Raw genomic sequence first — 12,176 nt, 5'->3', positions numbered from 1 at the left:
ACTAAACAACTAAATTCACAGTGCAAAAAAAAAGAAAAAGTAATGAGCTTAACGAGTAGAGATATCAAAAGATTTGGTCCACAATTCAGGTAGATGGAAATGAAAAATAATAAGGAGGATGTCACCGACAAGCAGAGTGAATTGTTGGAAAAATGTTTGGTAGAACTTGCGGGTTGTGAAAAAGAGATGGATGAGGCAGAAAAAGATGCAGAGATATATAGGATTAGAAAGACACAAGAGATTTATGCCAAAAGACGTTCAATATTAAGGAATATTCCCAAGTTTTGGTACATCGTATTAGCAGAAAATGATGATTTTTCAGAATACCTTGGAATTGATGATCTTAAGTACCTAGAAGCAATTAATGACATATATGTTCATTACAATGTAGCTGATAGTGATGACATCAGCCACTATCGAGACTATTCCATAACCCTTAGCTTCAAAGACAACGAATTGATTCAAGATCAGACCATTACGAAGGAGTTTAAGACATCTATTGAAGAAGGTGAAGAAATGCTATACCTGGAACCGGTGGATGTCAATTGGCCCAAAGAGCTTGATAGCATCAACCCTAGACTCATAAAAGAACAGACTAAAGCAGGAGAACTTTCCAAGGAACAGAAAAAGCAGTATAGACTAGGAATGAAGTCGTTCTTTGCATGGTTCGCTTGGACAGGGAAAAAGCCTGGTAAGGAGTTCAGAAATGGTGAAGACGTAGCGAGATTAATTACAGACGATTTATTTCCTTATGCCGTCAAATATTACACAGAAGCCATGCCAGGAATTGGGGAAGAAGATAGTTTTGAGGATTCATCGGAGGGCGAGGAATTAGATATCAGCGATGATGAACCACCAAAAAAGAAAAGGGCGCAAAATAGTCAAGCTGGCTTACTGACAGATCATTAGAACCGCACAAATAACCTCAATAGTCTCAGAGAAATATATTTACGAACTATAGTAAAATCGTTGTAAGTATCTGAATACTTATAAAATCAGTATTTATGAAATAATCACACTTCATAATAGACTTTCATGTGAGGGTTTTAGAGAACTTTTAAGGGTTGCTTGAAGGGCGGAATTCATAGTCAATTAATGCATAAATCTAAAAATATAGAAGAAGAGGTACTGATGCCCAAATGAGGTCTATGCGACAATCCAATTTCGACTTGAGGAAGTTCGTTACTCAGGAATATGTCATAACGTTATCAATTTCCTCATAAGAGGAAGGAAAAATGCAAAAGAAGAGATTTTGTGTCTTTGGACGAAACTTTTGGAAGGAGTATACACAGAAGCAATCAGGAGGAACACGATAATCAAAAACAAAGACAAAGAGGATATGTTTTCTCATAACACAGATATAAAAGATAGTTATTGGGTAATTTTTTAAGATGATAGACCTGGAAAAAATAAGCGTAGAGTCTCAGAATACAGGAGTAACTAAAGGACATCTTACTTTGAAAGGCTGATGTGATAAAGTAGGATATCACAATCTTTGTCCCTAGCTGATTTATAAGCTTTATTTACTATCGATCAGGACCTATTTTAGCACTATGAAGTAGTCTCAATGGGCTATTTCACGTCATATTTAATGAATCTACTGTCCACATTGGTACTCAAAGAATGGTCGATTAAACAAGTTGGAAAAGTAGTACATTTATAACAGTCTCGCACTTACGTAATGGCGAAGTTTAATGATACCTAGTTCCACTTTTTGGGAAGCTGAAGAATACAGAAACACGGTAAAGTCGAAGTGAAATTGGAAGCTACAACCACAATTGAACTGATATCAATACGCTATCAATGGACCTCTTAAGATCTTCTCGAATTTACGGAAACCTCTATTTCTTTTCTTTTTTTCCTATTTGGGTCGCGGATAGACTTGCACTTATTGGGATTGTAAAAGATAGGAAAATGTTGCAGCTTTGATTCATTAGCCTAGCCATATCATTTCCAGCAACAGGTCACCAATATTGTATTAATATGATCGAAAGTTGAAGCGGTTGTCGAACCCCATCAATTTTTTTAGAACCAAAAATAACTTTAACAAAATGATTCATCCATTTGATCCTATCAATGCTCAAGAAATTAGAAAGGCTACTTCAATTGTGAAATCCCATTTTTCTGATGTGGGACCCTTAAGGTTTAAGAGTGTCGATATTTTGGAAGTTAAAAAGCTGGAGATGGTTCCTATATTGGAAGACGAGTTGAAGGGTATCCAACCTTCAAGATTTCCTGATCGAAGAATTAAAGTTAAGTTTCATAAACTTAAAGCAAGGCAATTCGTTGAAGCTATAGTTAATATCAGTTCTGGAAATTTAGAAGAGTCATCGAATATCAATGGCGTTCAGCCTCCTACTGATCCTGATGAACAAATTGAAATAGAAAATGTTTGCAATAACAATGAAAAAGTGAAAGATGCCATCAAGAAATTGAAATTACCACCAGATGTCCAAATTATTAATGATCCTTGGATTTACGGAACTGATAGCCCAAATGAAACCCGTCGTTTATTTCAATGTTATATGTATGCTTCATTTTCTGATGATCCTGAATTCAACTATTATGCTTGTCCTTTACCAATTGCACCGATATTCGATGCAGAATCCAAAGCATTAGTTTGTATTCAAAGTCTTCCTCTTGATATCGATCCAATTGATCGAGGATCAAACATTGCTCCGTTCAAGGGTTTAACCAAAAATGAATACTCAGCTACTGGACTTGGTGCTCAAAACATCTCTAAAGATCTTAAACCTTTATTAATTGAACAATTTGAAGGCCCATCCTTTAGCACTAACCAAAATGAAGTTAGTTGGCAGAATTGGAAATTTAGAGTAGGTTGGAATCCAAGAGAAGGGTTGGTATTCTATAATATTAGATTTGATGGTCGTTCTATTTTTTATAGACTTGCATTAAATGAGATGACAGTTCCGTATGGTGACCCACGTTCTCCATTTCATAGAAAACAAGTTTATGATTTAGGCGATTCTGGATTTGGCAGTAATGCTAATTCATTAGGTTTAGGCTGCGATTGCTTAGGTTTCATCAAATATTTTGATGGTGCTATCACTAATAGTGTTGGTGAACCTGTCAAATTGAAGAATGTGATTTGCATGCATGAAGTCGATAATGGTATTCAGTGGAAACATACAAATTACCGTGCTCCACAAGTTTCATCAATTGTAAGAAAAAGAGAACTTGTTATTCAAACTATAGCAACTGTTTCGAACTATGAATATATTCTTATGTATTACTTTGATCAAGCTGCTAATATTAGACTTGAAGTTAGGGCCACTGGTATTTTATCAACCGTTCCATCGAAAAAGGATGCGTTGCTTCCCTTTGCTACAAGACTTGGCACTGCAATACAAGCTCATAATCACCAACATATTTTCAACTTACGTATTGATCCAGCAATGGATAGCTATACTAATAATTCCATCGTATTTGAAGACGTGGTTCCTTCAGATGAAAATGTTGATAAATTTAAAGATCCATTTGGTGTTTGTTTTGTTGCGAAACCACAAACTGTTAAGAGTCCTGGTGCATTTGATTTCAATCTTGAAACTGGGAGATATTTTAAAATGACTAATCCCAATGTATTGAACAAAACTTCTTTGAAGCCAATTGGTTATAGGTTATGGCACATCACATCTCAAATGATGTTAATGAAGCCTGGTTCCTATAATGTTCAAAGAGGAAGATACTGTACCAAGCCATTTTGGGTAACCAAATATAATGACGGTGAATTATACGCTGCTGGTGAGTATACTAATCAAAGTACACATGATAGCGGATTGGGTATTTGGGCCGCAAGAAATGAAGATATCGAAAATGATGATTGCGTATTGTGGCACACTTTTTCTCTTACTCATATTCCAAGACCAGAAGACTTCCCAGTAATGCCAGTCGATATGTTGTCTTTGGAATTACGTCCTAGTGGATTTTTTGATAAGAATCCTGCCTTAAGTGTTCCTCGTTCAAATCCTATTGTAAACCGTTCAAAGAAAGTTGATAATTCTGACTGTTGCAAGATGTAAATAAGTTATTTCTGTTTATTTTAATCAACTTTTTCTCTTACTTTTTTTTGATTAATAAATTAGTACATATATGTTTTGTCTGATTAAATAGAGTTATTAAATAGTAAATTATTTTGATTGTTTTCACTTCAATTGTTAGACATACCCAAAATTAACTCCGATGAGCTGCTAAGACACTGATACATATAACATGAGGAAATATGTGAGATTTGATGTAAAAAATGATTCATATACAAAAGTAGATAAGAAAAGATAAATTTAAATTTAAATTTGAATATGTCTCCTATACAGTTGTTATAAAAAATACTAGAAATACTTTGATTATAATAGCAAGACTATTATATCCAAAAGAACCAAAGGAATCTTCCTTTACCTTCATGAGCTAATTGCTCACTTTCTATACAATTTTTGTTAAGTGCATTGAGTTTTTTCAGATCAACTTCTGGCCCGGCAAAACCTTTACCAAGAAGAAACCACAATAAAATCAAAATAACAAACAACCCAATTAACACAGGTGCAACATAATTCATACCACTAGCAGTAACTGGTAAGGAATATGGGAAACAATCAAATACTCCAATCACCACAATTAATCCAAGGGCAGCAATATTAATTATTGGTCCAGCAATGGGGCCAAGATCAAAAACTCTAGCAATGTTGAACTTGCGACCTCTAAATAAATAAAGACCTTGGGGTATAACGTAGGAAATGTTAAGACCTAATACTGATGAGGAGATAATAGAATTGAAGGCAGTGGTGCTTGCAAAGTATAGTAAACCATATAAAGTTACAAACACACCAGCAAAGATAATGGCTCTGAAAGGAAGTTGCATTTTAGAATCAATAACCTGAAAATACTTTGAAAATGGCATAGCATTATCACGGGCCAATACGTAAGTTAATCTTGAGTTAGTAACCCACCCCCCGATGGAAGCACAGAAAAGAACAATAGTCAACCAGACTTGTAAAAAAGTAGCCACAGCTTTATTGTTAGTGTTTTGATAAAACAATTCCAAGCTTGGACAAGAAGAGCTTAAAACTGCATCTATGTCTGTCATTCCGAAAAGAAGTGCTATCATCAAAGGGAAAACGCTCATGAATCCTATAATTAGAGTAGCATTCATTGTCAAAGGCACAATATTTCCAGGATTAACAGATTTGGTGACCACTACCTCTTCAGCAATATGAGTGGCAGAATCAACTCCAATAAACGCATACATAGCATTGCAGCTACCTAACAACCAGGCAGGACCAGCATTCCATCCTGATGAATATTCCGTCATTCCTGCGTTATTGAAAACAAAGGAAGCCAGATTATGAGTTTGCATTGACAAGCAAACGATGAAAGTAATCACACATCCTAACAAGGAGAAAAATAAAGTAAATGTTGTAACCTGGGGTAAATTTTTAGGGAAAAGAACAAGTGGAAGAACACTTACGATCATAGATGCTAAATAAATGAGATATGTTTTCCAAGAATTCAATTCAAAGCTCGGAGCCCAAAACAAAATTACTCCAATTAATCCATTAGCACTTACCGCCACGGCTGAAACAAGTTCAATCATCCATCCAATTGATGACATCCAGCCTGTAATAAAAGATGCAAACCTTCTAGTTTTTTTTGGTGCCATCAAATAAACGTAATGGTATTGACCTCCAGACGTAACATATGTACTAGCAATTTCTGCCAAACCAGCTACAATTATCCACTGAAACACAACACCAATAATCAAGGAAAATATAACCAATCTTGGACCACCATATGTTAAACTAATTGCAAATGAAGATAAATAACCTATCCAACTATTAGTTATATTGAAACCATGTCCGATAGAAGATAAAAGTGAAAATTTCTTTGGTAGTTCCGACTTGATATTTGTTGCTTGCAAGGCATCGTTACTATCAACAAAATCTTGAGTATCTGACTCCTCATCGCTCCTGAACTCAGAAACTATAATACTTTTTTTTTCGATAACTTCCTGGCGTGAAATCATTTAAGTTTTAATAATTATACTTTGATTGAGGTTACAAAATGTTTTTTTGCAATTCGAAACAGAAAGAGAAGGAATCAAACTTATATATAAAGAAGCCTATTTAACCAGCATAGCAATTAGCTATCATTAATAATTGAATGAAAAAGATAACAGTAGATTCAGATCAAGCGAAGGCTGCAAAAAAGTCTCTCACCTCTATGTGTTATTGTTATCTTTATCTTATCTTAAACTAGACGGTTTTCGCACGCATGTAGTACCAACTTTCCATTTTGAACCATTTTTTTGCAGATACAGAACATCAAAGATAATGAAAAGATGGGAAGTGAAAGTATTTCTTTTCCTTTGAATTTTTTTAATACTGTTTTCATTCACGATGTTCAAGATAACTCGTTCCAGAAATGGATGCTGGACTTGCAAAGAAAGGTATGATATTATTCTTTAGTTTTTTCATTCAAAAATAAGAAGCTTTATTAACATTAATATAATAAAAAGACATAGAAAGTGTGATGAAACAAAACCTGCTTGTAAGAATTGTACAAACGCTGGACGTAAATGTTTAGGATACGGGATCAAATTGTCATTTGATGTTGATGACAAAAGGGTGAAATCTTTCGCTGCTGGATTTCGAGGAAGACCTAGGTTGAATGAGAGTTTATCAGCCAGAAATGAAGGGAGATACTCATCCATAATGAAACCAATAGGTACAAGAAATCAAGATTCAAATCTGCATGCAAAAAAGAAGACACGTCTGAATACTAGGGTCTCTATTATAGACCCTAAACCGTTTGAGTTTGTTTATCAAGACCCTGAGACTGAGTTCAACTTTATCAATATGGACAAGATAGACTCCACAATTACTCAAATTTCGGAGCTATCAAATCCAATTTCTCATACTGTCTCTATACAACAGAATATCGAAGATGCTAATAACAAGATACTTGAAGATTCTGATATACATAGGCAGCTTATAATAAGAGCAGATGATTCACTGGAGAACATAAAAATTAATCCATTTTTTGGAGTAGAACTTGAGCAAATATCTATTCCTAGAGAAGTTCTGTTATCTGAACGAGATTATTTTGTGGATCATTGTAAGTATTGTTTTACTTTCTGATACTAATCAATGAAGTTTTTTATATACTAACTATTTTTTCAGTCTTTAAAAATTTACTTCCATTTTTTGATAATTCGAAAATTTCACATTTTCCAACTTTGATTTTTCAATTTTGTGAAGATAATCTAGCTGTTGATTGTATTTTATCTCTTTCGGCTGTTCATTTAAGATTATTGAATGACAAAGAGTCCGAAGAGCTTTATATGAAAGGGTCAATGTATAATAGCAAAGCAATGGATTCGCTTATTAACTTTATACTATCATCGGATAAATACAATGTCACTTCACTTTCTGGTAATCAGATGATTTCTACAATTATGGCGAATATTAAAGAACTTCCTCCCAAGATTAAAAAAAAAATTTACTCTCTATTCTAATACTTATTCATTCACAGATTATGTTCTCAATTTTGGATTCAGGTCGATCAGGCTTGTTAGAATTTTTTTTTGAATTGATTTCAAGAATTGGGAATGATTATGAGTTTTCTTTTATAATAGGATCAGTGGAAAAGGCAAAATACCTAATGGTTACCTTTGCTTGGTTTGATACCTTATGCTCTCTTGTATCATTTCCACCTAGAAAAGTATTCTCCAATAAACGATTGTTTTCTGCTACAGACAATGAGGGTAATAATATTATTGAAACAATAAGTGGATGCCCTGGTAAAATATTTTCTAGGTTGGTTGATATCTCTAATTTGAGGTACTGTTCCAAAAATGGAAAAGCTGCGACTAAATTTGAGGTAGATAGGATAACTAAGTCCCTATTAAATTATAGGTCTTATCTTACATGTGCAAAAGATAAGAGCTATCTTTACAAATTGAAAGCTGCTAATTGTTGGGCTCTAGCGGGTTTAACAGTGATAGAAAAATTAAAACAATTTAAGGACGACGACCTAAAACAGGAAGTGATAACTGGGTACATTTTTGAGTTTATTGATTCCTATAAGGATTTGGAATTAGTTGAATTAAAACTCCAAATGGCGTGGCCCGTTTTCACACTCGGATTAGAGTCAAGAAAGATGCATCAAAGAGTACTATTTAAGGAATTCTTATCTTTCCACTATAGTATGTCAAAAATGGCTAACGTTGAAGTGATGAATAATATATTAACTCAGAGCTGGGAAACAGGTGCGTCGTTCGAGGGAATCATGAAAACTAAACATTGGTCCGGATCTGGGATTGCCTTGATACCCACTTAAGTGGTATATGACTTAAAGGAATTTTAATACATAGTTAATACACGATATGATATCAATTCAATTATTTCATATGAACTGTTTTGGGCATATTTGTCACCTCTATAGCTTATTTTTGCATCAAATCGGAAAGTTGGTCCACCACTGCGGAATATGCATACAATGGGAGAAAGAATATCAAATTGCATTTAAATAGAATTCTATTTTCTCCTTTTTTGGTTTTTTTTTTTTGCACCCAAATATTATCCAAGATGACTGGGCCTGGGGTATTCAGATTAAATAATGGTAATGAGATTCCACAAATTGGCTTAGGATGTTGGCAAATTCCAAGGCTGTATTGTGCTGAATTAATTTACAATGCAATCAAGGTAGGCTATAGATTGTTTGATGGGGCACAGGATTACGAAAATGAAGAAGAAGTTGGAGAAGGTATTAAAAGAGCAATTGAGGAAGACATTGTTAAGAGAGAAGAACTAACGATCGTATCAAAACTATGGAATAGTTTCCATGCTAAAGAGAATGTTAAACCTGCCTGCTTAAAAATCCTTGAAGATTTGAAAATTGACTATTTGGATGTCTTATACATGCATTTCCCTATATGTCAGAAACATGTTCCTATCGAGGAGATTTACCCACCATTAAACTATTGTGGAGATGGAGATAATTGGCGCTACGAAGATGTTCCTATTATTGAAACTTGGCGAGCCATGGAGGATTTAGTTAAGGAAGGACTTGTTAAATCAATCGGGATTTCAAATTTCAATGGTGCTTTACTTCAAGATTTATTGAGACAATGTAAGATCAAACCTCAAATTCTTCAAATTGAACATCATCCATATTTGTCTCAACCAAGGCTCATTGAATACTGTAAATCAGTCGGAATACAAGTTACCGCCTATTCTTCATTTGGTTTTCAGTCATATGGTACCGATATTGAGGTTGTCAAGCACATTGATTCTTTATTGAGACACCCAACTGTAAATGATATTGCAAAAAATCACAACAAATCACCCGGGAGTATTTTATTAAGATGGTCAACGCAAAGAGAAATTGCAGTTATCCCAAAATCTAGCAGCATTAAAAGATTGGCAGAAAATTTAGAAGTGAATGCATTTACTTTATCTGACGACGAAATTTCTGAAATTAACGGATTAAATAGGGACTTGAGATTTAATGATCCTTGGGATTGGGACAAGATTCCAACATTTATTTAGAACAAGTGTAATTAATATATATTTGATTAGACCAACGTCATAAGTGGATTCGTGAACTAGGCGTTTCTGCTTGACTTCTCCGATTTGAATCTTTTTCTGTTTTGTAATACTTAAGCAAAATGAGCATGGGTTCCACTTAAGAGTTCTTGAATATGACTGCTAAGAGTATAAGCATAGTTACCTTTTATTAAGCCCTTTAATATATAAATGAATATATAAATTGAGTACAAAAAAAAACATAATGAGTAAAAGTATCATATCTCCACTACATAGGACAGAATCTTCTTTTCAATTCCTCTCTACTCATAATACTTGGAGTGATTCCATCAGTTTCACCTTTAAGAAAAGCCACGGCTGGCATTCCCCATTCATGACGCAACCTATAAGCGCCATAGGTATCATCCATACCATTTATAGCACCAACCAATTCCATGGCCCTTCCTTCATTCCTTACCAGAGATAAAGGAGTTAAGAATGTTCTTATAGTCGCAAAGAAAGCACCAGTTTTTGGGAGCCTAGTGAATGTTTGTCTTTCATATCTAAAACTGAACTCATCAAAGTTAGCCGATTGGGCATCAATAAACTTGGGCTCTGAAAATGGAACGTATGGATCATAAAAATTATTATTGGCTTGCATATGCCAATTTTTCCTTTGAAAGCATTGACCAACCTTAATTCTTGAGAAAAACTTATTCATACTAAACTGAAGATTATCCTTATAGTAAGGCACAGGTTCATGAATCCCAGTTAAATTATTACTAATTTTATCCCTAAAATCAACACCAGGTGAACATGCAAAAACTCCCGCTCTCAAAACATGTTCTCCAGTCCCATCAGGATTTTCAGGTAAAAAAACAAAAAAATCCTCCTGGATATTCCTCGAAAGCACTTCAATTACTTCAGTTCCTTTAAACAGGGACGGATCAAGGGGGAAAGATTCATTACGTATTTGATTAATAAACTTTGTTGGATCTTGAGCGTCTATGAAAAAGTATTTAGGATACTTTTTCAATAAAATGTTAATGCAAGTTTCATAGCACTCATTCATTGGATCGATACCAAGTTCATCAATACCCATAACTTTTGAGCCATGATTCTCGATTATTTTGATTTTTGTATTTGTTAGTTTCAAGTACATCAGATCAATAAGTAACAATCCACTATAAGTACATTTCTCTAGACCTAATTTCATAGTATACGGGCCATCTTTGAAAACCCTGTATTGAGCAACTTCTTCCTTTTTCCAATCAAAATCATCCCTCACGGGCTGAATATCAAAAATTGATGTTTTCCCTAAAGCATCCTTTGGATGCCTTTTTGACGTTTTTTGCTGCAAGAGCGTTCGGGAAACGAAAACAAACACAATCGTAATGATTAATAGACCAAAGGCAGCTGACGACATTGTTGCTAACCAGCTTGTTGATTCACAGCATTGTCATTCTATAGATCAATGAAGGTACTTATACATTAAACCCACTTCTTTTGACTTTAAAGACAAACCATATAGAAAAGTCTGCTAAAACAGATTACAGAAAATGTTTCCGCAATCAGTGGGAATTGCTATTTTGAGAAAGTTGGTGCTATCGCTTAAGTAACCTCACCTACTTTCATGTCGCACGTCCCAAAAACTGGTATACAAGCTGTGTTCCATTATTCAACTTGTCAATTTGAAGTAGATGAATAATATGATTTGAATTAAGCAAAGTGATTCCCCTATTTAGTATACTGTATATGTTCTGCAGAGAATATTGCCATTTTCGTGGGTAGAACAACGTCTTTCATATTAAGAGATTTGATCACTAGGATTATATAATTACATAATCAACATCGACCGATCGAATTGATTATGAATATTAAGATAGCCAGGAAGAAGATAAGATCCCTAACGACATAGCACCAAAATCAATAGTTGGGGAAGCAGAGGAAATGGCGAAGAGTGAAATTCTTCGATGAGGTAATATTTGATGAAGCAAGTGAAGAGATTCAACTTTCAAGCTCCACGAAGGATTAATTTGAAAAGGCTGGGTCTAAATGAAAAGGTCATAAACAGAGCATTAGATATTTTGATCTATGTACAGGACAAGATAAATCAATCTCAAATCAAAAAAAAAGTATAGATAACTCTCTAACGTATTATGCCATGTATGTACTTCTCAGGGGAAGAGAGCAAGGAAATAGCTTTCGATGATCCTGCCAGTGAGTGCATCAGGATCAACCCAGCACTTTTTACAAAGGTACAGAATGACAATGACCAAAATGCCAGAGTCTTTTTGGACACTCATTTATTGAGAATCCACAACGATATACCAGAAGAAGAGTTTACTCTTGACAAAATAGAGCGGATAGTACCCAAAAGCGATGCGTCAGTATCGGTTGAAACAAGGGCATCCATACCGCTCCTTAACTTTGTAACTAATCTAATGACTACAGCAGACTTTAAGGAGATGACTTCTGACGAATTCAAAACAACTTATCTTGCTCCACTTGATAATGCTCTTAAGGGTTCCGATATCAAAGCTCCATTGTTATCAATGACGTATAGATATCCATTCGGCGATGCTACAAATGTGGAAGGTGATATCCAGCGATATTTTGATGGGAAGATTGCTGATTCAA

The 12,176-nt window shown here is 34.6% G+C and overlaps 8 protein-coding genes across 8 annotated transcripts; 6 read left to right on the top strand and 2 right to left on the bottom strand.

Moving 5' to 3' along the window:
• Positions 1 to 93: 93 nt before the first annotated feature.
• Positions 94 to 909, top strand: PRCAT00006188001 (uncharacterized protein; the record flags this gene model as incomplete). Its single annotated transcript, XM_062956317.1, has 1 exon — positions 94 to 909. One exon carries the CDS (start codon positions 94 to 96, stop codon positions 907 to 909), a length of 816 nt encoding a protein of 271 aa, XP_062812833.1.
• A 1,142-nt stretch (positions 910 to 2,051) lies between these two features.
• PRCAT00006187001 (uncharacterized protein) lies at positions 2,052 to 4,040 on the top strand (the record flags this gene model as incomplete). The annotated part of the gene is made up of 1 exon (XM_062956316.1): positions 2,052 to 4,040. The coding sequence occupies one exon, from the start codon at positions 2,052 to 2,054 to the stop codon at positions 4,038 to 4,040; it is 1,989 nt and encodes a 662-aa protein (XP_062812832.1).
• Positions 4,041 to 4,378: 338 nt separating this feature from the next.
• PRCAT00006186001 (uncharacterized protein) lies at positions 4,379 to 6,034 on the bottom strand (the record flags this gene model as incomplete). Its single annotated transcript, XM_062956315.1, has 1 exon — positions 4,379 to 6,034. One exon carries the CDS (start codon positions 6,032 to 6,034, stop codon positions 4,379 to 4,381), a length of 1,656 nt encoding a protein of 551 aa, XP_062812831.1.
• A 315-nt stretch (positions 6,035 to 6,349) lies between these two features.
• On the top strand, positions 6,350 to 7,148 carry PRCAT00006185001 (Zn(II)2Cys6 transcription factor domain-containing protein; the record flags this gene model as incomplete). Its single annotated transcript, XM_062956314.1, is given in 2 exon segments — positions 6,350 to 6,457; positions 6,477 to 7,148. The coding sequence occupies 2 exon segments, from the start codon at positions 6,350 to 6,352 to the stop codon at positions 7,146 to 7,148; spliced, it is 780 nt and encodes a 259-aa protein (XP_062812830.1).
• A 397-nt stretch (positions 7,149 to 7,545) lies between these two features.
• Positions 7,546 to 8,349, top strand: PRCAT00006184001 (uncharacterized protein; the record flags this gene model as incomplete). Its single annotated transcript, XM_062956313.1, has 1 exon — positions 7,546 to 8,349. One exon carries the CDS (start codon positions 7,546 to 7,548, stop codon positions 8,347 to 8,349), a length of 804 nt encoding a protein of 267 aa, XP_062812829.1.
• Positions 8,350 to 8,597: 248 nt separating this feature from the next.
• Positions 8,598 to 9,560, top strand: PRCAT00006183001 (uncharacterized protein; the record flags this gene model as incomplete). Its single annotated transcript, XM_062956312.1, has 1 exon — positions 8,598 to 9,560. One exon carries the CDS (start codon positions 8,598 to 8,600, stop codon positions 9,558 to 9,560), a length of 963 nt encoding a protein of 320 aa, XP_062812828.1.
• Positions 9,561 to 9,825: 265 nt separating this feature from the next.
• On the bottom strand, positions 9,826 to 10,962 carry PRCAT00006182001 (heme-dependent oxidative N-demethylase family protein; the record flags this gene model as incomplete). The annotated part of the gene is made up of 1 exon (XM_062956311.1): positions 9,826 to 10,962. The coding sequence occupies one exon, from the start codon at positions 10,960 to 10,962 to the stop codon at positions 9,826 to 9,828; it is 1,137 nt and encodes a 378-aa protein (XP_062812827.1).
• A 733-nt stretch (positions 10,963 to 11,695) lies between these two features.
• On the top strand, positions 11,696 to 12,175 carry PRCAT00006181001 (uncharacterized protein; the record flags this gene model as incomplete). The annotated part of the gene is made up of 1 exon (XM_062956310.1): positions 11,696 to 12,175. A coding segment is annotated over one exon (480 nt), but the record flags the coding sequence as incomplete, so codon positions are not given.
• Position 12,176: the final 1 nt, after the last annotated feature.

This window comes from Priceomyces carsonii (assembly GCF_900007245.1).
Source record: "Priceomyces carsonii strain CBS4050 genome assembly, scaffold: Debaryomyces_carsonii_scaffold_7, whole genome shotgun sequence".
In the NCBI taxonomy this organism is placed as follows: Eukaryota; Fungi; Ascomycota; class Pichiomycetes; order Serinales; family Debaryomycetaceae; genus Priceomyces; species Priceomyces carsonii.
Note: the sequence above shows the minus strand (reverse complement) of the source record. Positions and strands in the feature narration are given on the sequence as shown.